The 24,904-nt window shown below is 42.9% G+C and overlaps 1 protein-coding gene across 1 annotated transcript in view; it reads left to right on the top strand.

The window, feature by feature from the left end:
- The first annotated feature begins 4,485 nt into the window (after nucleotides 1-4,485).
- The window catches only part of ALLC (allantoicase), a 40,779-nt gene continuing 20,360 nt past the window's right edge, over nucleotides 4,486-24,904 (top strand). The window contains 10 exon segments of the mRNA XM_043510155.1: nucleotides 4,486-4,539; nucleotides 5,401-5,486; nucleotides 9,498-9,514; nucleotides 9,517-9,549; nucleotides 9,552-9,592; nucleotides 11,563-11,613; nucleotides 16,117-16,204; nucleotides 17,452-17,577; nucleotides 21,139-21,218; nucleotides 22,841-22,910. Coding sequence (XP_043366090.1) covers nucleotides 4,486-4,539; nucleotides 5,401-5,486; nucleotides 9,498-9,514; nucleotides 9,517-9,549; nucleotides 9,552-9,592; nucleotides 11,563-11,613; nucleotides 16,117-16,204; nucleotides 17,452-17,577; nucleotides 21,139-21,218; nucleotides 22,841-22,910 — 646 coding nt within the window.

Raw genomic sequence — 24,904 nt, 5'->3', positions numbered from 1 at the left:
TGCAGTGTAATGATCTCTGTGTTACCATACTATCATCTAGTGGCAGTAAGAGGCAACTAAGGCTATATCTACACTACAGCTTATGTCAGCATAATTTATGTCACTCACGGGCGTGAATAAACTACACCCCCCCCAAGTGACATAAATTACACTGACATAAGAGCTGGTGAGGGCAGCGCTATGTTGGTGGGCGAGCTTCTGCCCTCGACATAGTTACTGCTGCTCGCTCTGGAGTAGTTAAGCCGATAGGAGAGCTGTGGACTCTCTAGTGTAGCCGTGCCTTAAGCTTTCTACATCTTTGCTTTACTGAAAGCTGATTTATAACAGGTTGGCGCCACCTACGAAAGGAAAGATATGTTACACATTACAACATCCACAAGTCAAATTTTATCCTTGCTTCATCCTTCAGTGCAGTCATAATCATAAGTAGGTACAAAATTTCAGGACTAGGAGAATTAAGTTCTGCATTCAATTAATTGTGTTTGTCTTTCACTGAGATGAAATGTAGCAAAATAGGATAGTATAAAAGTGGAATTCATTAACTTTATTATTACAAAATAGCATCCTTTTCTACACATCAGCACTATTTTTTTTGTCTTAATCTAGTTCCCTGCTGTTTTATCCCCATAAATTCTATCCTGCTCTGGACACAAATTTAATAGGGAAAATTTGTCCTTTAAACCAGGTAAGGTGTGAAATCTCTTCTAAATGCCCAAGAAGTGTATGTAGAGGAAAAGATTGTACTTGATCACTGTGCAAGGTATTACCATGGCACACTGATTTCATGGTTGTTTCTTACCATGTCTTAAATTCATACATCTTGGGAATAGACTAGAACTCCTGCTCCCTTTAGCCTTGCCCATGTACAAGCATAGGTATCTGTCCAGAAGCCAGGGACAATATCGTTTCTTCTATTATTCTGGTAATCAGAGATCTTGCATTTCTTCTACGAGTGATTGCTCACATGTATTCCACAATAGGTGTGTGTGCTCACTACATGCACCGGTGCCAGAAGCTTTTCCTCTAGCAGTAACCGTACGGGGGAGCACCCCCTGCAAACCCTGAAGTGGCACCTGTCTGGTGCAGTATAAGGGGAGCTGCATGCTCCCCCCGCCCTCAGTTCCTTCTTGCTGCCAGTGAAGGTGCATTGGAACTGCTCTGCTCCAGCTTTGCTTTAGCTCGTCCCCAGAACTGTTTGTTCGTTCGTTCAGCGTTAGTACCTGTAGTTAGTTAGCTGTTTAATTAGTTTAGTTAGTCAGTGAGCACGCCCCATGCCCCAGGGTTTAAGTTGTATGGCTCTTGTAAGCGTTCTATGCCAAGAAGTGACTCGCATGCAGACTGTTTGCGCTGCTTGAGAGAAACTTATATCAGCAAAAGGTGCAAGATTTGCAAGTCGTTTAAACCTATGGACCAAAAGAGAAAGGGGCATTAGGCTCAGGGCCATCCTGATGGAGTCGGCGCTGACCCTGACCCTGGCACGCTGCTCTGAACCAGTACCCTGCACTGCAACATCAGAACGTGGCAACCCTCCGGTGCCATCGACCAGTTGGCACCGCTCACCATCACGGGGCATGCCAAGAGGGCCAGGAAGACTCCCTCTTCGCAGCGGCACCGAGGGAAGTCTGGGACAGAGGCTAGGCCCATGTAGGGCAGTACTCGATCCCCACCAGGCCCCAGATCTCTTACTCACGTTGAGTGGAGTAGCCTGGCCCCTTCAGAACAGGCCTCTACGGATGTCCGGATGCTGTCCACGCCTGAAGTCCACCAGGCAGCCCAGGACATTATGGCCATGCCGGTTTCCGGAGAGCCGCTGATGTTGGCCCCGCACTCCAGAGGCAAGCCGCTGCTGGGATCTCTGCAGTTGCCACTGGCTCGGTACTGATCTTGGTCGAGGTAACGTTCCCAATGCCAATCACCGCCCAGCGATCGTTCAGGGCAGAGTCCAGTTGGATTGCCCTTGACACCGACCTGACTGTCTGGCTGGGTTCTGTCCCTCCGGGATTCACGGCACCACTCGTCCGCAAGGAGCGAATATTGGTGGGACCATGGTGGGCATCGCTATCGGTCCTCGTCTCAGAGAGGGTACTGCAGTCAATCACGGCATGGTCGTCAACACCATTTCCGCTCGGACTCCTGCTCCAAGTCTCTGCCAAGAATCGCAGCCCCGGGCGTTGATTTGCCAGCGTTTCACCATTGTGGGTCTGCCCGTCGAGGTCATTCGCAGAGCAGCTGTTACTGCTGGTACTGGTCCTCCACGTCGAGATTGCGGTCTCATGGCCATCATAGTTCCCAGCACCACCACTCCTCCCGGACCAGAGACAGCAGCAGATCTTATGCCAGCCCGGTCTCCATTTGTAGCCGTCCTTTGATGGGCCAGGCCAGCCAACCCGAACAGCCAGTCCCTCCACTGCCACACCAGGTGCAATGGCACCGAGTGTCCTGGCTGGCCCAATGGTACCAGTGGGCACCGTGGTCTCCGGTGAAGCCCCCGGTGGGAGCTCACTCGGTGGCCGGAGCTTCGGAGGCACCGTCGGCCTCCCTTTTCAGACCCCCGAGAAAGGAGGTGGTGAGACCTGTGTCCTCAGCAGTGCCGGCCGACACTCCAGAGCACCGCACCAGCCTCTTCACCCTTCCCGGAGGAGGAGATTGCAGCCCCACCCCCCTATGTCCCACAGGAGGACTTCAGGGCCCACCAAGAACTCTTAAAGAGGGTGGCAACAAGCCTCCACCTCCAGGCAGAGGAGATGGAGGAGCCCTCAGACTCCTTGTTTTACGTGTTGTCCTCATCGGCACCAGGTAGGGTGGTCTTGCCTCTCCATGAAGGGATGGCTAAGATTTCAAATGCCCTGTGGCAAACACCAGCCTTGTTGGCCCCCATCTCTAAAAAGGCAGAACACAAGTACTTTGTACCAGCTAAGGGGGCTCTGGCTTTCTACCTCAAGCAGACCAAGCAGTTTGGAAAGTCCTCACAACTGTTTGTCACCTCTGCTGAGCACGCGAGGAGCCAGCCGATTTCCACTCAGCGGCTTTCCAATTGGATCACTTCGTGCATCTGTTCCTGTTATGAGCTGGCTGGTGTCCCCCCGTCACCCATTGTGAGGGCACACTCGACTCGGGCACAGGCCTCATTGGCTGCCTTCGTGGCCCACGTCTCCATCCAGGACATTTGTAGGGCTGCCACGTAATCTTTGGTTCACACGTTCACCTCACACTATGTGATCGTCCCCCAAACCAGGGATGATGCTGGGTTCAGCAGGGCTGTCCTCCGTCCTGGGAACTTGTGAACTCCTACCCACCTCCAACAGATATAGCTTGGAATCACCTACACATGAGCAATCACTCAAAGAAGAAAAGACAGTTACCTTTTCAGTAACTGGTGTTCTTCAAGATGTGTTGCTCATGTCTATTCCACATCCCAACCTCTTTCCCCTCTGTTGGAGTTGTCTGGCAAGAAGGAACTGAGGGTGGTGGGAGTGTGCAGCTCCCCTTATACCGCGCCAGGCAGGCGCTACTCCAGAGGTCACGGAGGGCGCTCCCCTCTATGGGTACTGCTAGGGGAAAAGCTTCTGGCACCGGTGCGCATGGCGAGCACGCACACCTATTGTGGAATAGACATACATGAGCAATACATCTCGAAGAACACCAGTTACGGAAAAGCTAACTGTCTTTTTCTCTTTAAAGAGCTTCTCTTTTCTTGAATCTATGCAAGCCCACAGGGCCAATTTAACATACTTTTAAAAAGTTTATATTGTATGTCTTATATTATCATGGACACTGATTTGCATGTACAATCATATATTACCTACTTAAAATACATTATTTGAAAATTTAGCCCAAAGCATTAGCTAATGGGGACTCACTTAAACTTATAGGTTTTGAGGATAAACAAATGTAAGCAAATTTGCTTGTAATGAAGTTTTGCTTGGGTGAATTAGATATTTCCGTTTATCTTCATTTGTTTCTTACATCTTTGTAATTCCTGAATTTATTGGTGGTAAATGGTGTAATCGGCTTTAACTGACAGTGCTTAATGTGTGAATCTGTTGGGAACATTATTGCAATAGTAAATGAGTAGACAAGCTGACCTCTGAGATGTTTTACTCATTTGAGGCTAAGATGTAGCTTTTCCACAAACCCTGAGTAAGGGGCAGCGCACTATTTCATTGTCCCAAGAGCTGACTGGGAACCAGACAGTGACTCTGGTTATGCCTATGCCTGATAGAGTTCTGTGCCTGGTGCAGATTCCTTCCTCTGGAAGGCTGGCTTGGCTCTGCTGACCAGCATGTTAGAGGGAGGACCCAAGCTTCTTCTCTTATCCTCCCGCTCCCAGCCCACCTGCACGAGAGGGGGACTAGTGCCCCCTGGAGGCTGCTTTTCTCCCTGTGCTACACTCAGCAATATATAGGAGCCAGTAGCCCCCTTACTCATTTGTGCAGCAGCATTAGGCTAGTGATCTAGTGCTCTCGTTGGAGCGCACATAGCTAAATGGCAGAGAGAGACGGGATACAGTGGTCAGCACAGCGATTAAGTCCCAAGAAGGTAACTTGGGTGCCCTTTGGGTGAGGGGAGGATTGTCAGCCGACATCCAGCGGCAAAAGCTTGACGTAGAAGCATGGGGGTCGGTGCCAAATCCCACTTAGGAACCATAGTGTTAAGTGTTTATGTCCGAGGAACTGGGCCTACAAGGATTTTTAAGTTCTGTGCCTCCTGTGGTTGGGCAGGGCTCTTCTAGTGTGGACAATGGAAGGGCAGGGCTCTGACGTCTACCCTGGAGTAAAAGACCCGTGACATGGCCATGGCTAGCCCGGTCAGCTGACTTGAGCTTGAGGGGCTTGGGCTGCGGGGCTAAAAATTGCTGTAAAGACGTTTGGGGTTGGGCTGGAGTCCAGGCTCTGGGAGCTCCCCACCTCTGGTTGCATGTCAGAGGCTCGTTTGCTGCTCAAGGTTCTCTTCTGTAACAGGCCAGTTATTGAACCAAATACATAGTGAGGGTTGTTTTGGAGGAGGGCTGAAGGGGGTTAGTTTGTAGTAGGGATTGATTTCTTAGGGATGGGGAATGGGTAGGGGTCATACAATGTAAGGGGGTGTATAGACCCCAGTTACCTTGAAGATGGGGAGGGGGCAATGAAGGAAGCTCAGGGGAAGGCAGAAGCTGAGCCAGCTGGGCTCAATTGCAGCTCCACCAGCAACAGGCTTTGTTTCAGTATGCATCAGAGCTGGGAGGGGTAGAAAGAAGGAAACTCTCCCTGAGACCTCTGTGGAAAGGGCTTGAGACACCTGTGTCAAAAGACCCTCTGAGCCTTATCTGCATTTCTTTTAAAAGGAAGCCCTAAGAGACCCCTCTTTACCTAGACCTTCTGAGAGTGAAGAGGACGTTGTATGGTGCAACTCCCTTTTTAGTGCAAAAGAGAAAAGAAATCTTTGTTTGTGAATCTAAAATACAGGTGTGGGAGCCTTTCTCAAAGGGATGGAAGCTGCCAGTGGAGGTAACTACGGCAGGGAGTCTCTCACACATGGCACTAGGGGAGAGATTGTGTTGATGTCTTTTTGGAACATTCTGCAGGGAAAGGGTGCCTCCTGGTACAGCAGCTGCATGTGGACAGGGAGCAATAGAAGCACATGAAAGCATGGTGAGTCAGTTTCTGCAGATCCAGCATCAGCAGAAGACACAATTGGCCTCATAATGCCAGGAAAGAAGTGCACTTGACTGCACAACAGAATCCTCAGATGCTTTACTGTAGTACAGCTATTGCAACTACTATATACCGTTCATCCTATACATTTATAATTTCGTGGAGGGTGGGGGGAACCTTTGTCTACCTCTTACCACTATATATAAAGACCCAGAACCTCAGGTGCAGCCATGGAATGCACAGGAGAACTTGGGAGAGAAGCTGCATCAGTAACTGCAAGTTTCACAATCCTAGGCTGTCTTGGTCCAGTGTCTGGGGAAAGTTTGAGCAGCCTAGAGACTGCACAAAGTTAAAGTGGCTTCTAATGGCCCTAAGAACATTAGAGCAATCAGGAATTGCTGGGGTTCAGGGATTACTTCGCCAAGACCCCTTTTCCCTAGTCACATCTCCTGTGCCAACAACCAATGTGTGTGTGGCATAGCAGCCAGTATGCTGGCCCTGTACCAAGGGAAGATCACAGGATGAAGGGATAATCCTCCTATGGCTGGTTATGCCAGCTTTAGGGCTGCTTTATGCTTGTGGCATGATGCAAAGCAGCCAAGTGCAGCCAAGAAAATGTGCCCTGAGCTAAATCCTTCCTTGAATCAGTTAGGCCAACCGTGGAATATGCTGCACAAGTCAAGATATAAATAAGCTGTGGCTGTACATATTTAAGCTCCAAAAAGAACTGCACAGAAAAATATTTATAATCAGTCTAAAACAAGGAAAGATGAGCTGTTAATCTTTGCTTTTCAGAATCAATAAGTCCAGTGGCTGTTTACTGATCAATGGCATCACTATGCTTACTATGGGCTGCAGACAAACATTTAAAAACTTTGACCTCTTAGCAGATACAGGATTGGAACAAGTCATAAGGTAACATGAAAAAGCCATTGCTGACAAGTTTTTTATTTTTTGATAGGCTATTTTACATTGCATGGGAGTATAAGGTTATTTCAGATGGAATTAATCTTTATAAGGATTTAAGTATTTGTTTTCCAAAGTAAAGTAACTTCTAAAGTATTCTCTCAAACAATGTTTAATAACTGTTGGGTTGTCTAATTTATTTGTAATGGTGTGCCTAGATCAGACAATGATGGGTCCATTTAGAAACCTAAATAGTATCTGAATTATGAAATACTTCAGCACAAGAAAACTATAATTTTTCCCTTGACATCCGAAGAGACGTGGTTTTGGAAAATACCAGTTATGAAACATAAAGGCCTTCCCCTGACCTTTCATCTTGTGTCTGTAATTGATTACAGACACAAGTCATAGAATTCAGACCTCGAACTTCCTAAATGGAACTTTTAGTTGTGCCTGCAGATCAGATAGTTAGACCCTGAAGTGTGTATCCACAATCAAATGTGACTATAAAATTGCACCAGCAATCAATTGCAGGTGCCAAAGTAGAGGCTGTTATTGAAAATATCTCTCTTAATATTTTATGGTAGCGATGTGTAAATTTGGGTGTAAAAATGAAAGAGGTCCCTTTTTTGATAACAGAAATACTGAAGAATATAGTGATATTAGAAATTCTATATGAGATTTCCCAAAAGACACTGCACCAAATTTTTGATATTTTTTCCCTAATCCTGATCAATGTCAATGTAACTTCATGGCATTCATTTCTAATAATGGACAGTGCCATTTGCTCAATACAAGACATACAAAGAGTACTGAAGGAATCACTTTTCTCTAAAAAGTAAAGTATCTACTGTATAGTGGAGGTTTTGATTGCCGGAGTTGTTCAGTAAATGCATGTTTAACAATAGGAACCTGTAGAGTAGCCTCTTGGTGGCAGAATGTAGTAACATGGAAGAAGTTAAATACATCAACTGGCTGCTGATTGCTCTAATTACAGTTGGAAAACATTAATGAGATAACTCAATCAGATTATAAAGAAAGCATAAAACAACCAACTAACCATTATGGAGAAAAAATCATATTTAGTAGGTATAATGGAAATACTGTTCAGGGCAACATGTGGTAAATTATAATAGCAGGACTAGGCTTAAGGGTGTGTCATGATGGGGTGAGGAAAGAATCCTTTCCTTTCATGTCCTGGGGGTGGGAACAAGATAATCTCCTCTCATCTTGTGGAGCAACAGCAGAAGTGCTCCACAGCTCTGAACTGTAGTCCCAGAGCTACAATAGTACCCACAGCAATTGCATCCCCAAGCACTGAAGAGAATAAGTGGTGAATCTGAAAATTCTGGATCACTGGCTGCTCCTCTTTCCCAGTCCCCAAACCCTATGCTATAATCACTTCCAGGGAGCTACTGCATAGCAGATATCTACACTGAACACAGGTGCAAACCTCTTGCACAGGCTCCATAAATCTTGTCCCGCTATCTAGTAGAATCACATCAATTATGCATCAGCCTGGGGTCTCCTCAGCTGTAGAGGAGAGGGCAAGGTTTGCTTCTTAGGGTCCTTGTCAGTGCTGTGGTGGCAAACCACTGTTGAGTTTTGAGGTCAACCTAGAATGAAGCCTTCAGGCTTTTGTACACTCCTTTCTCTGTCCCTTTCCTTCCTACCTTTCTGTGCTATCACATTCTGCTGTAAATTTTAAAACAGCAAATACTGTTTCTGTAGCCAAATGAAATGGGTCATTTCTCATTATTGCAGGCTCACTGCAGAAATGTCACCCAAGTAAGTGCTGATGTTCTTAAGGGGCAGCTTATGTATTACTCCTAGGATTACAGTATTGCCGAGGTGCCTGGTGCTTTACAAATCAACTAGAGATGGAGTCCCTGACCTGAAGAGCTCATAGTTAGACAAGAACATAAACACAGGGAGAAGCTATGAGGAAACAAGGGTGGCCCTACATGTAGTTCGCCTCCCCAAGCTGGCAGGAGCATGAAGTATCTGCACAAGGAGTATGTGCATATATCTCCTGACAAAGGAACCATTGGCAGACCATGCCACCTGGCCCCTAGACAGTGGTCTGGGATACAGTGATTATTCTAATCTGATTGTTGGTATAATGTTTATCTACAGATCAAGGGAGGGTTCCAACCTTGGACTAGAGTCACCCACACTAGATGCACATTTCCCTGCATCTGAATGACGAGGGGATTCACCCTGAAGGAGGGCAGGCAGTGCTGCTCTTATCCACCCTTCCTCATGATCTTTGCAGTGAAATGGCAACTTTTAGTCAAGGCTTGTGGTATGGAGGAACCTCACTGATGACAGCTGCTTAGCTGTTGTGGCTGATGCAGTGCATTCACTAGCTCCCTGGGCTATGCTTGCTCTCCTGCTAGCATTGTCCTCCTTTATGTCGCACATTGAGGAGAAGTCAACTAGTACTTGATTCTCCCAGAAGATTTCCCACCACTGGGAGCATCCTACCGAGTCTAGGCTGGCACAAAGACATGGACCTGAAGCAATTCTGAAACTTCTTATAACATGCCATATTTCATCTGCAGAAAAGAAGAGCGAGGGGGAAGTGATTAATAGAAGGTGAACTTTGATATCGTGATGCAAGAAGGTAAATTAAGAATCTACTCTTTCAGCTTTGGAAAATATGTGGACTTTTTATTTATTAAAATTTGATTTAACTCCCACACCTAATCATATTTTTGTTTATCTCAGATAGATGCATATTATAAATCAATGGAGATGATAAAAGCATATCCTGAATGTACATATAGTTATTTTTCTTCCAACTAGTAAATAACCTCATTTCATTAATTCTGTCCTGGCTTCTCAGCAGTCAGAGAAAACTTGGACTCCAGAAATGGAAGTTATGCTGAACATGCTCCTTTCCATTTCTCTTGTTTCATCTTAGAATAGAATAGAATACTTTACTTCTGCTTTTAGAAGAAAGATGGCTGCTCATCTCAAGGAGAAAAACCTCAAGTTTTACCTGACTTTTACACCTGAATGATTTGGCATGTGAAGCTGTAGGAGGAAAGGTAAATGTATGCAATTCAAAACACAAATTGTGCTTTTAGTGCAGATTATACTTGAAATTTTTACAGCTATTTCCTACTGAGGATATAAAAGTGTTTTGCAGACACCAATGAATTAAGTGTCTCAACATTCCTGTGTGCTAAAGTAGTATTATCCACATTTTACAGATGGGAAATAGGAGACACAGAGAAATTAAGAGATTTGCCAAAGGTCACACAGGAAGTCTTTGGCAGAGCCAGGAATAGAACCCACAAGTCTTAATTTGCAGTTTTATAATCTGAACACAAAATCTTTCCTAGTGTTCAAATTCTCAAGATCTAGTCAACGCAATTTTTACCTATGTTGGAGCAATCCGATGAAAGGAGCTAGATATACCCAATGATATACATCCACTTTGCAACAGAGAAAATTGTCATCAGTGTTTGAGTTTTCTGGGTCAGTCATCCTGGCTTCCTATGCTCCAAAGAAGGGCAAATCAGTAATAATGCTATTGTTGATGCATTACGACAAGGTTGTAGAAGGAGACAAAAAAGAAACCCCACATTATTCTCCAGTAGAGTGACAAAAGTGGTGTTGATAACAATGACCATCTTGCAGGAATGTACTTCCTACAGATGTAAGACAAATAGGTGGCCAATGGTTCTTTTCTTCAACATGCTTGATGTTGCTGGCATTGCAAGTTTCATCACTTAGGTCAGTGACAATCCTGCTTGGCACCACACTTGCCCAAGACAAAGAAGGCTCTTATTCCTTGTCAATCTAGGAGAATGACTTGTAGATGCACATATAAAGAGAAGAATCCTTCACACACAACATTTCTCCATCCCTATCAAAGCAGCATTCTCATCCCTTGGCTACCATCAAAAAACAGCCACCACGGGAGTACCTAGCAAACTCAGCAGTGGACTCTACTAAATTTGCCCAAGGTCAGCTGATCGGAAGGACTACAAGCAATGTGGAGAATGCAGTGAATTTGTATGCTCTGACAACTCCACACTGATGCTGATGTGTAAAAATTGTATACTGACTCATACTGAATGAGACTCCAGCTAGTTCTTTCAATTTGCTCGTTAAATAAAGATTTCTCACCTAAAACATTAAAGAATTATTCTTAGTTTCTGAATGCATTTGGGGGACAAAAGTCCCCCACAATATATTTAATGTAACTTTTTTCTCAATACTGGATGAAGGTTAAAGAAAAAGATGCTCTGCTGTAAAATGATCCATGTCCTTAAGATTGTTCAGTTTAGCATATGTATGTACAAAACAGAAATACATATTCACAAATATAGGACTGTATCTCATTGATGGAGGTACCAGTAGTATACCTCCACTAGCAGGGCTTCTTGTCCTGCAGCTAAGGGGAGGTAAGAATCCTCAGTGGAAGGCCAGCTGTGGCCTGGTTTGTGATTAAAAAGATATTTTGTCCACTTCTTTTTTCTGCATCATGTCATATGAATCCTTATAACAATGCTTCTAGTCTGAAGAACCACTTAAGAAGGTGGAGGTTTTTCAGGTGTATGCATCATGAGTTATTTACAAAGAAAATGAAACAAACCCTTCCCTATGTCACAGCAGTAGGTAATTTTTTTGTAAATAAAGATGCGGAAAGAAGAGTAAGGCCCTGATCCTCTAGCAAACAATTGAACTCAATGGGGTTCTGTACAGGTTCATTGGAGTACAGTATTGGAAAGATAAATGCATACAAAGATGCAGAAAGAAGAGTAAGGTCCCAATCCTCAAACAAACAATTGAATTCAGTGGGGTTCTGTGCAGTTTCATTGGAGTATTGGAAAGAGAAATGCATACAAAGAAATTTTTTTTTAAAATATGGTCTTATATGTATATGTCTATAAGCCTTTAGGCAACTTAATATTTTCTTTTTACTGGATAACTTAACATTGCACTAGGAAATGAAATAAAATAGAATATATTTAAAATTATTTTATTTTTATTTTTTTTATTTGTGTAGGTTTTATTTGCAACGGATGACTTTTTTGCTCCTGCGGAGAATTTCTTGAAGGTATAGTAGGCTGACATTCCCCACTTTGGAGGGTATGCATGGACTGTTAAAGATTTTAGGCTTCAGAGGCAGGGACTGTAACTTACTGTCAGAGACCAGGATGTGGGCAATCATGCATAGTGGTTAGAGCGGGAGTCAGCCATCAGAACCTAGGGTCAGAGCCAAAGACAGAAGTGAGGAATCAAAGGAGAGGGTCAGAGTTGGGTTACTTGGAGTAAGACAGGGCTAAGAACAAGCAAGTACTGGAGCCGGGGTGAAAGTGGGCTGGTACGGTGTACTGGTAAGAAGGCAGTACTGGCCTGTACCCAACCAATATTAAAGCACTGCTGCAGTAGCACTTTAACGTTGCTGACCCCCGTTGGTGGCCCTTCCAGTAGGGACCCTACCAGCAGGGCTGCCAACAGGGGGAAAAGGGGCAGCTGCCCCGGGGCCAGCAATTTAAAAGGGCCCAGGCTCCCGGCCACTGCTGCCATTGGCTTTACTGGAAATTACTTACCTTGTAATTATGTTTCTCCCTTTGCAAGATTCTTGTTCTTGGGTCCCTAGTTGAGACAGGCAGAACTTCCTTAGTTGTCTAAGGGCAGCGGGAGTGGGTAGAAGCACAAGACCTCCTTGGTCCCCAATGGTGGTTGTGTGTGAAATGTAACTGTAATCCCTAGAATCTTCAAGTCACATCCTAAATTAGCAAGAAGCAAAAGTTCACCAAATAGCATCAAGCCAATCATTGAAAAATTAATGCCTCTGAAATTCAGCACAATACAAACCGATCAAGATGTAGAGATAAACATCACCAACTGGAGATGTCTGTGCAGGAAGCAAACCCCATTGTGTGCACGGATTATGCAAAAACATGCTTGCATTATTATGAGAACATAAGAATGGCCAGGCTGCATCAAACCAACAGTCTGTATAGCTCATTATCCTGTCTTCTGACAGTGACCAGTGCCAGAAGCTTTGGAGGGAAAGAACAGAACAGGGCAATTATTGAGAGATCCATCCCCTGTTATCCAGTCCCACCTTCTGACAGTTAGAGATTTAGGGACACCCAGAGCATGGCGTTGCGTCCCTGAATTTCTTGGCTAATAGCCACTGATGGACCTATCCTCCATTAACTTGTCTAATTCTTTTTTGAACCCTGTTATACTTTTGGCCTTTAAAACTTCTCCTGGCAATATGTTCCACAAGTTGACTGTGCGTTATGTGGAGTACTTTCCATTGCTACTTCATCTTTTGCATCCCACCCATTAACTGGTTTCGTCCAACTCTTGCCTCTTGTTGTTAACCTGGATTGCTGTTTGGGGCAGTGACTGCCTTTTTATTGTGTGTTTGTACAGTGCCAAGCACAATAGGAGCTAGTGCAATACAAATAAATAATAATAAATAGGCTTCCCTTCAAACTTTGAGGGGGTGGGTGGATGAATGTGAATCCTAAATGATAATGTCTTCTGAGAAGCAGAATTACTAGGTAGGAGATTTTTCTTTCTCTAAAGGTGCCATCCAGGTAGGAGTCTCACTCCTAAGGTATATCTACACTTTGAGAAGGGGAGGTTGAGGACACATACCCAGTCCAACTGTGATCAAGCTATTGCCGAGGTATTCAACCTTATTTCATTTGTGGACCCCTAAAAATTTTTGAATGGAGGAGTGGACACCTTCGGACCCCCAAGAATCCGCGGACCATGGGTTGTTGAAAACCACAGTTCTGTGGTAATGTCAACATATCACAGACCCCTTAGACGTAGTCTTCAGACCCCCAGGGAAATATAGACCACAGGTTGAAAACCCCTGAGCTAGTGCACTAAAAATAGATTGTAGTTGTGGAGATTTGAGCAGCATGAGGAGCTAGTGCCCCCTGTGCTGAGTACAATCCTGTCAGAGATGCTAGTGTGGCTAGCCCCTCCCACCGCTTGCACCACCACAGCTACACTCTGTTTTTAGTGTGCTAGCTTGATCAGAGCAGGTGCGGGTATGTCTCCTCAAGCTGGGGACATACCCTTAGAGATTGAGAAACTTGAGGGATGCACCAAGAAAAAACTATGAATAAAACCACAACAAGGCCCAAGAACAAGCCCAATGTTAACAACATGAATACAGCTGGCTGAAAAATGGAAATTCCTTCCCAGGAAAGACTATATATTTTTGAATTTTTTTTTTAACCAGACCAGAACAAAATGTTCAAAAATTGAAATTTTGAGCAGGAAGGAATTTCCAGAAACATTCAGTTTTGGGAGAACCAAAATGGAGGTTTTTGGCTTGCTGGCTGCCTGCCTGTCATGCTCCCTGGCTGACTGGCTTCTCTGGGAGCCTGGGGAAGTGACTAGCCAGGCAGCTGGGCAGCCTGGGAACAGGCTGTCCCGGGAGCCTGGAGATCAGGCCTGCTGGGGAGTCAGCCAGGTGGGCTGCTAGGTAACGGGGACCTGGCCACCCCACAGAAGCCAGCTAATCAGGGAGATGGCCAGTGGCTCCCCAAGTACCCCTTAGAGCCAGGAAGCTAGCTAGGCAGGAAGTGGGCCACCAAGCTTTCTGAGTAGCCCATAGAGCTGGCTACCAGACCACTCAGCTCCCTTAGCAGTCTGGGAGCTGGGGAGCCTGGAACAGGCTAGCCTAGTGAGCCTGGGAGCCCTTGCTCCTCAACATCTCACTTGGTGGGCTGCTGGAGAGCCTGAGCCCAGAAAGCTGGCCACTCTGGGGAGCTGGGCTGTCTGTCTGGCTTCCCTGGCTGTGCAGTGAGCTGGATGCCTGCCAGGTGAGAAGCTGGGCAGCCTAGGGAGCCGGAGGGACCCTAAGCTCTCCAATATCCTACCAGGCAGCCTGTCAAGCAGCTGGTGGGGAGCCCAGGGAGGCAGGCAGTGGGTGGGCATGCTGGCAGGAAACCAGATGCCTGGCTTCCATCAAACATTATGACTGAATGGACACATTCCGCAGGAATACGTCAATTCCACAGAACAGAATTTTCCAAAAGAAAACATCTGATCAGTTCTAGACATGAAAAAGAAGGAATTTTTGCATGTGCATTTTTGTTTTGAGCATAAAAGAAGGGTCAGATACCTCCCTGTTTCAGGGCACCTTGGTCACTACTCCATGTAGTGCACTGCCTGGCCAGTCAGTGTGGTATCTCAGTCACAAACACCCCACACACATTCACCACATGTGTATTTATTCTTTCCTTACAAAGTATCATAGGTTAGTGTAGGATTACAGCAAGTAGAGGAGTCCACACAACTTCACTCCTCAGCCCAGGCTCACCCTCTAAATACTATGTTCCTCCCATTAATATCCTCCCAATTACTGAGCCAATTGCCCCATTAGCCTAGCAATCACCACACAATTGTCAGTGATCCCCAAAGGAAATTCATTAATTGGCTTCAATTAAGCCTGTACTCTTCTCAATGCTGGAGCAACCTCAGTGACCAAGATGCTACTAATAGTGCCCGGTCACATGCCCCAAAATACTAGGCTTAATATTATAGCCTGTAGGCAACCAAAAACAAACGATCTGGTTCTGCATTGTCTTTTCCATTATGGAGTCATTTACACTTGCGTAAAGTGACTGTAAGGTAGCTGTACAATGAGCCAGTTGGTAATAATGAAGGGTGGTGGCCCCTATTATCTCTCTGACATCTTTATTGTGACCAGTGACTTGCTACTTTTGATAAAGGAAACATTTGTACAGTCTTGATTATGATTACCAAACTTTTTGATTCTTGATTACTGATTTATTTCAAAGGCTGTCTCATTACTACTGTAATAATAACTTCTGAAAGGTACTCAGGTGTAATCAAAATTCAGGCATTACAGCAGTGGAAACTATTTCAATGAATCAAGTGGGATTTCCCCTCTCCCCCTGCCTCAACTACCATTTCCTTTAATCTCCTAGTAAATAATAGCACAATCATTTAGGAACATAGGAACTGAAGAGTGGAAGGGACCTCCTATGTCCCAGAGTCCAGTTCCCTGCTTTTTGATGACAACCCTGCCATATAATTCTGTTCATACATCTTTCAAGCTCCATCTTAAAACTAGTTAAGTTAACTAGTTTTCTTTGCACACATTCTTCCTCTGACTGCACCTCTTTTGAGGAAGCAACTTTAAAAATACATTTTAGCTTTGATTAGAATTTATCACGACTTTCAAATACTTCCATTTAAAATACAAAAACAGCAAACTGTTCCTACGATCATTACACATGCAAAAATCTCACTGATATCAGTGGAGTTACTCTGGATTGATACCATATATGTAACTGAAAGAAAAAAACTGGCACATGGAAGTCCAGCTCCTCAGTTGAAATAGATCAGTATACATTCATTGTTTGATGCATCTGATATTTTTCTAGAGACAAGAAAGACACGTATATGCTCCTTAACTAGTAAAATCAGTCAAGCGGCTTGAAACCTGCATGTTCTATACTGGTCAAAATTCTGTGCTCAATACACTAAGCTTAGTGGAGTTGTATTGGTATAAGTGAGGAGAGAATATGGCCTGTTCTTATTTATTTTTTAGAAAAAGAGTCCAGTTTTTAAACCAGATGGATTGACTGATTATGGCAAGTGGATGGATGGATGGGAGACAAGGAGGAAAAGGGCTCCAGGTAATACACTTAAGATTAGTCACTTAATAAATAGTAACAGTAAAGGATTTGCAGAAGAGGTGAGAGGAGGAGAGGAAATTGACTGATATCATTATGAAGCCTTCCAGTTTTGAGAGTGGTGAGTTTGGAGTTGTTGGGACTGAATGAACCAGAAACGCCAAATGAATCTTTCACAGTGTGAACCACCACATGGACTAAAACTACCGGCTTGGGTTCATCCAATCTATAGGAATCCAGACCTTCAATTTTTGCACAGTCCTACTGAATGGTAAGAGTTTAACCAGTAGATAAATTCATGAGTTTAATGCATACTGAAAAAGCTTCAGAAACTGCTTACAACTTCCTGGGAGTTTGAGTTCTTTTTGTGCTTTAAGTATACATTCTGTGATGGCTCTTGTTGTCAAGACCTGCTCTTTTGTGTTTTGTTTTTATTTGAAGTCCAAGTACTGTATATACACTTGTAGTGATTTGGAGAGACTCCTAAACCTGCCATTGCTCATTCCAAAATAGAGATGGACCCAAACCAAAACGCCGGATCCAAATACCCCTAAACTTAGATGAATTCAAAATCCAGACTTAGGCCTTTGTCTGAATTTTTAAAATGTCCTCTATTTTATAATGGTGTGAACCAAACTACCAGGTACAAGCACACTCAAAATTCTGGGGTTTTGAAATCCAGATCTGAATCCAAATTCTGTGATCTGAGCTCATCTTTTCTCCCAAATACACCCATATTGCCACATTTTGAGAAAAGGCAACCAGATAGCCAAGTTTGGAATAATTCTTTCTTAAAGAGTTGTCAGCCTATCCTTTGATTTTCTGTCCAAGGCCTTAGGAAACCATACACCTTTTTAAAATCCAAACATCTAATGCTCTTCCAAATGCCACTATAACAATCAGCAATTTGGTACTATTCATATTTTGTCAAGTATGCTTAGTGTCTTTATGGAGTTCTTCAGGTTTTGATTACATGCACATTCCTTCAAAAATAAATTGGAATGTGTTGTAGCTTTTTGATTGTTTTACACAGAAGTTGATTTTACAAAAGCACAGATCTGAACACCTCCAAATTTTGGTGGTGTTGAGGACTGTATCTGGATCTAAAGTTAACCACTTGAGCCCTTTTTCTTAAACATATTCAAAAAGAAGAGTTGTACTCGCTAAATATTGTTGAAGAGAATTGCCGCTTTTATTCCCTGGTGTTATATTAAATTCGTTAGAAAAGCAGTTTGTCCTCTGTCTTTCAGGACATGATTGGTGTATTATCCAATTGGGAGTACCAGGTATTGTCCATGGATTTGAGGTAAACACATCTTTCTTTGCTGGAAACTGTGCTCCTCATATATCAATTCAAGCAGCATGTCTGACACAAGGTAACTAATAAATTAATTTCTAGAAGGTCTCCAGATGTCTTAGTGCAGTGCTTCCCAAACTTACAATAGTTGCATACCCCTTTTGAGACATTTGTCTTACCAACGTACCCCTTCTCCGGTGAAGATAATTTTGGGGGGTGGGGAGTGGTAGCCACATTTTTATAACACACTCCTAATTTGTTTCATTCTGGATTAAATGTTTATTAGAAGTAAATACAAAATTATATTGCATACAGTTGAAACAAAAATTTTAATAGAAATAGTAGTTACATATAGAAATAGTACTAGAAATAATTAAAATAATAGAAGCAAATCAACAGTCTGGCAGAACAGAGTGTGTGTGTGTGTGTGTGTGTGTGTGTGTGTGTGTGTGTATATATATGGTGAATTCGTATTATTCTGAAATTAAAATACACTGATTTGGTTAGGTTAGTGAAGAAAGCACTAGTTTTAATACTTATTATTTCAGTATTGAAAAGTTTTCAGTACAAACCAAACTATTCAGTACGAGAGATAGAACTGCTTTTGACCAGACATTATCGCGGGGATATCTGGCTTGATGTTTGTGATCTTAAGACGAAGATGGGGCTCCACATCAATAAGACTATTTCGTTTTTTTGTTTTGATGCCAACCAGCACAGAGAATCCAATCTCGCACAAATATGATGTGGGAAAAGGCAGAAGATACCTGACAGCTTTGTCCGATAGAGCTGGATATTCAGAGCTAACCCCCAACCAAAATGACGTCAGTGTATTTTGCTCAAATTTTGTTTTCAGGAAGCTATCTGAAGCCAGCTCCAGGAGCTGTTCTTCTTCTGAAGCAGAGAGGTTATTTGGCAATGTTTGAACACTGATGATAAAAGGGTTCCTTATCCATTCAAAGATGCCGTCCAGTTCAGGGAAATACTTATGAAGATCTTTCTGCAAGCTTTCCAAATGCTGCTTCATGGTTTGCAACACATCACTATCAAGTTTGTTAGTCAAGTTTATTACTAAGTCACTAAGAGATGGAAAGGAATCCAGTTCACGACGACTAAGACGTTTATGCCACAGTTTCAATTTTGCGACCATGGTGCTCACTTTGTCTTGAACATGGAATATGGATATGAGTTTCCCTTGCAAGTATAGATTGAGGTTGTTTAAATGACCAAAGATATCTGCAATATATGCAAATTTGCATAGCCATTTCCAGTCGTGTATATAGTCTCACATGTTAAAGGTTTCATCTAAAAAAGCTTGCAGTTCTTCTTGCAGCTCAAACAGGCGATTCAGAACTTTTCCATGCAAAAGCCAACGCACTTCAATGTGAAATAGGAGTTGTGTGTAATCACTGCCCATCTCATCACAAAGCTGAGAAAACAGCTGGGTGTTCAGAGGGCGGCCTTTCACAAAATTTATTATTTTCACAGCTTCATCCAGTATTTGCTTTAGATCTGCCTGCATGTTCTGGGTGGTGAGTGCTTCCCTGTGAATGCAACAATGAGTCGATTTTGCTTCTGGTGCAACAGCTTGAATACGTGCAACAACTCCTTTCTTTGAACCAATCATGGCTCTGGCGTCATCCTTGCTTATTCCAACACAACAACTCCAATCCAAGTAATTGTTTTGATAAAGTCATCAATAACTTTAAAAATAGCTTCTCCAGTTGTATGGGTTGGCATAGGTTGGCAGAACAAAATATTGTGGACTTCATTATTCAGCTCGTATCTGACAAACAACAAAAGATTAGCTAAATTCACAATATCAGTGGATTCATCCGCTTGCAGTACATAGTAGCGACTCTTTTGTACTCTTGACAATAATTGCTGCTTTACGTTTTCGGCCATATCTGTGATTCTGTGATGAACAGTGTTGTTTGAGAGGGGGACACAATCTATAGCTTTGCTAGCCTTGTCTCCAATCATAACTTGCACTATTACTTTGACTGCAGGTTTTACTAATGTCTCGCCAATCACTTCAGCAGCTCTGGACTTTGCAATTAAGTAAGCCACACTATATGAAGCTTCCAAAGCTTTCATATTTTCACCTCCCATCACATTACGAATTGTTTTCTGCGACTTTTGGAGATCTTTGTACCTATTTTCAAAGAATTCTACAAGTTTTTCCTCGTATTCTTTATGTTTGCTATCGAAATGGCATTTTAGGTTGGATGTTCATACTTTCATTTGTGAGAGTCTCGTAACAAATCACACATAGTGGAACAGGCTCCACCTCATCGCCAGTCCACGAAAATCCCAATTTAAGATATTCTTCAACATATTTGCGGGCTTTTTCCGTTTTCTTTGCAGCTGATATGTTCAATAATCTTACAGATGGTTCACACGGTTCACTAATTTTGTCATCACAATTGTCTGATGTAGCCATATCACTGCATTTTTCGGCATAATTATTGCTAACCTTCGTATTTCCTTCATAATTTTCTTTTGTGTGTTTCAAACTTCCTGTTTTTAGTCAGCAATCCATTGTAAATGGAAGAGCTATTTGCTCTTTACATTGTATTGCTAATATTAGAGCCTTATTATTATGGGGGAAAGTTAAGTGCAATAATTTGTTTCTTATGGTAGATAAAATAGTTACATTTCAGACATTGCAGGGTTAGTAGTTGGAGCGATGTAATTCCCGGAAATATCGCCTTGGGAAAACAGCACTTCTGGCCACGCAGTGTCAGAAACACTGGGTGACCAAGGCTGTGAATGATGGGGGAATACAGTTGTTGCTTCAATTGTTTTATATCACTAGTTCACACCACTTACCCCATGGTGTTACATGTGCTTAATAACAAAACACATTTTAGAGAATTACACATTTTTTAGCTCTTAAGGAAAGAAAATCCTCCATTCAGGGCTAAATCCAGAGTCTAAAAAACCAGCCTGAGTAGTCAGGCAAGGTGCCAAGCAGATGTACCATGGGAGAAATCCTATCAACCTTCCTCAGGCTTTAGATGGCTCAAGAACTACTCCATTAGAATGAATGAAGTGTATCCATGGCTCTGGATGTGGCCTTTCCACAGTGAATGATGGGAAAAACTGTGTAGGAGCAAATCTTTTAGCATCATTTCTCCCCCTTCTTGCCCTGGCTCTATCTTCTCCTTTCCCTGTCTGGTGCGACACTGGTTGCTCGAGTGGGTCTGTTCTGCACTGATATTGCATATCCCGGCTATGTTCCTCCACTGTCTTCTATACAGCTATCCCTTTGTACAGCTGAACTGCACTGGTTCCACTGCCAGGGATCACTCTGGGGCTGCAGAAGAGGAGCCTGGATTTAGCTCAAAGAGAAAAATCTGAGCTATTGTAAAGCAAAAAAAAATTGAAATAATTCAGCTAAAATGTTTTTGTTAGTAGAAATAATATATCAAATACACTTCCAGCATAGTATATTTTTATAGGCATGGTCCACCTAAAATAAGTATTCCTACAAAATGATCAGCTTCTTGCGATGGCATTACTCAGTGATCAAATAGTGCTTTTACTACTTCTGTCATTCTATATATTTTAATTTAAAAACAAAAATATTTCAATAGCACTAGTTACTGACTGTGTGTGTCTTATATTACTCCTGCAGTGGATTTACCAGAGTTTTGGCCAAGAGGGGACAGGATAGGAACTGCAGCTTCAGATAAAGAGTTAAAAGCTGTCAAGAAGGTATATGATATTAGAGGCTGGGTGGTTCTTGGGATTCTAATGGGATACAGAAGCTTTTACTTCTAGACCATAGTTTGAATTACGCCTAATTTGATTCTGAGTTAATGTTGAACTCTGATGGCTTTTCAGAGATCTATTATTAGAATGAGTGTTGGTCTGAATCCAGATCCTTGTGAGCTGGTGCCCATAATACCAATTGTGCTGATGGCTTTAACGAGCATATTTACTTTGGCAGCGTCATCAAAGAGGACAACAATTTAGTGAAGGAGTACTAGCGGCACCTTAGATGCATCTGATGAAGTGAGCTGTAGCTCACGAAAGCTTATGCTCAATAAATTTGTTAGTCTCTAAGGTGCCACAAGTACTCCTTTTCTTTTTGCGAATACAGACTAACATGGCTGCTATTCTGAAACAATTTAGTGGGCATGGAAACTGAATTATCCTTTCACACTTAGAGGGGGCACCTCCAAAATGGTGTTGAGACATATCTATAGGACAGCCTAGGGAAGTTTGCATGCCTGTGCCGTACATCTGCATTGAGTACAGGACTTCATTTCTCAGGGCTGGCACCTTTCAAGAGTTCTCAAGTCACTTATTATATTTTAAAAAAATAAAGAGGCCATTAATGTGACGTATCTAATTGCCATGACAGTTTAGTTGTCCTATACAAGGCTTTTCTTCATTTAATTCCAGTTTGTTCCAATGAATCTTGCTTACCTGTGGCCTCATGTTGGATGCCTCCATTTTTAGGCACTGGACTTTAGATATAAAGTCCTTTAAATACTTTAAATAAATATACTTTAAATATATTAAGCTGGGTACCCAAACTTAAGGCACTTTTGAAAATGGTCATGTACAGGTCACATAGGAAATCTGTGGAAGACCTGGGAATAAAAATTCAATTTCCTGACTCCAAACTACAAGATCATCCATTCTTCCCTCCTTGAATATCATGGGATATTTGCCTGAGTAAGGACTGCAGAATCAGACCCATAAAGTCTGTACTGCATTACATATGGATTGAAGGTTGTTCTAGGAATATATACTAGATTTACACTAGGGTAAATCAAAAGACACCCCACTGAAACCAATGGAGTTACTTCAGACTGACACCAAATGTAACTGAGAGCAGAATACGGCCCCTTAACTCTTTATTTCATTTTTGTTTTGCAATGCAAATCTCAACTTCGACATTATATTAACATCATGTATTTATTTATTTGTACATAAACAACTGGGAAAATAAAAAGTATTTTCCTTCGCATTTAATCAAAGAACACCCCACCTTCATTTGAATGGTCAATCCTCAAAAATGGATGGTTTATTTAAAACTTTCTTAGATGACAGATGAATTTTTTTGAAAGTTCAACTCAAAGGTACTTATTTTGGAACTGTATAAGCTGCTGAACACTGGGACTTAGAATGCAAATACCATCCCAACCCTACCTGTAAAACACAGGTGATTAATAAAGCAATTCTAGCAAGTATGGGGTAGAGAAATAAGGACTCAAATATATCAGAACATACTGGTATGTATTAATTCTAATTAATAAATATATGGACTAAAGAAGAATTTCCATCATATTGATCCAGACAACCAATTAATTAATATTTGTTATCAGATGAAGTCAGATGAATGGACTCTTCTGGTTCCTATGGAAGAGTTGAAACCAAGATACCTTGATACTAGCCCCAATTATTTTTCTAAAAAGAAAAGGAGTACTTGTGGCACCTTAGAGACTAACAAATTTATTAGAGCATAAGCTTTCGTGAGCTACAGCTCACTTCATCGGATGCATTTGGTGGAAAAAACAGAGGGGAGATTGATATACACACACAGAGAACATGAAACAATGGGTTTATCATACACACTGTAAGGAGAGTGATCACTTAAGATAAGCCATCACCAGCAGGGGGGGGGGGAAGGAGGAAAACCTTTCATGGTGACAAGCAAGGTAGGCTATTTCCAGCAGTTAACAAGAATATCTGAGGAACAGTGGGGGGTGGAGTGGGGTGGGGGGGAGAAATAACATGGGGAAATAGTTTTACTTTGTGTAATGACTCATCCATTCCCAGTCTCTATTCAAGCCTAAGTTAATTGTATCCAGTTTGCAAATTAATTTACATTCAGCAGTCTCTCATTGGAGTCTGTTTTTGAAGCTTTTTTGTTGAAGGATAGCCACTCTTAGGTCTGTAATCGAGTGACCAGAGAGATTGAAGTGTTCTCCGACTGGTTTTTGAATGTTATAATTCTTGATGTCTGATTTGTGTCCATTTATTCCTTTACGTAGAGACTGTCCAGTTTGACCAATGTACATGGTAGAGGGGAATTGCTGGCACATGATGGCATATATCACATTGGTAGATGCGCAGGTGAACGAGCCTCTGATATTGTGGCTGATGTGATTAGGCCCTATGATGGTATCCCCTGAATAGATATGTGGACAGAGTTGGCAACGGGCTTTGTTGCAAGGATAGGTTCCTGGATTGGTGGTTCTGTTGTGTGGTGTGTGGTTGCTGGTGAGTATTTGCTTCATTTTGGGGGGCTGTCTGTAAGCAAGGACTGGTCTGCCTCCCAAGATCTGTGAGAGTGATGGGTCGTCCTTCAGGATAGATTGTAGATCCTTGATGATGCATTGGAGAGGTTTTAGTTGGGGGCTGAAGGTGATGGCTAGTGGCGTTCTGTTATTTTCTTTGTTGGGCCTGTCCTGTAGTAGGTGACTTCTGGGTACTCTTCTGGCTTTGTCAATCTGTTTCTTCACTTCAGCAGGTGGGTATTGTAGTTGTAGGAATGCATGATAGAGATCTTGTAGGTGTTTGTCTCTGTCTGAGGGGTTGGAGCAAATACGGTTATATCTTAGAGCTTGGCTGTAGACAATGGATCGTGTGGTATGATCTGGATGAAAGCTAGAGGCATGTAGGTAGGAATAGCGGTTAGTAGGTTTCCGATATAGGGTGGTGTTTATGTGACCATCGCTTATTAGCACCGTAGTGTCCGGGAAGTGGATCTCTTGTGTGGACTGCTCCAGGCTGAGGTTGATGGTGGGATGGAAATTATTGAAATCATGGTGGAATTCCTCAAGGGCTTCTTTTCCATGGGTCCAGATGATGAAGATGTCATCAATGTAGCGCAAGTAGAGTAGGGGCATTAGGAGACGAGAGCTGAGGAAGCATTGTTCTAAGTCAGCCATAAAAATGTTGGCATACTGTGGGGCCATGCAGGTACCCATCGCAGTGCCGCTGACTTCAAGGTATACGTTGTCCCCAAATGTGAAATAGTTATGAGTGAGGACAAAGTCACAAAGTTCAGCCACCAGGTTAGCCATGACATTATCGGGGATACTGTTCCTGACGGCTTGTAGTCCATCTTTGTGTGCAATGTTGGTGTAGAGGGCTTCTACATCCATAGTGGCTAGGATGGTGTTTTTAGGAAGATCACCAATGGACTGTAGTTTCCTCAGGAAGTCAGTGGTGTCTCGAAGATAGCTGGGAGTGCTGGTAACGTAGGGCCTGAGGAGGGAGTCTACATAGCCAGACAATCCTGCTCTCAGGGTGCCAATGCCTGAGATGATGGGGCGTCCAGGTATTTCCAGGTTTATGGATCTTGGGTAGCAGATAGAATCTGCCAGGTCGGGGTTCTAGGGGTGTGTCTGTGCGGATTTGTTCTTGTGCTTTTTCAGGGAGTT

This window comes from Dermochelys coriacea, chromosome 3, assembly GCF_009764565.3.
Source record: "Dermochelys coriacea isolate rDerCor1 chromosome 3, rDerCor1.pri.v4, whole genome shotgun sequence".
NCBI classification, from domain to species: Eukaryota; Metazoa; Chordata; order Testudines; family Dermochelyidae; genus Dermochelys; species Dermochelys coriacea.
This window is presented reverse-complemented; position numbering and strand designations above follow the sequence as displayed.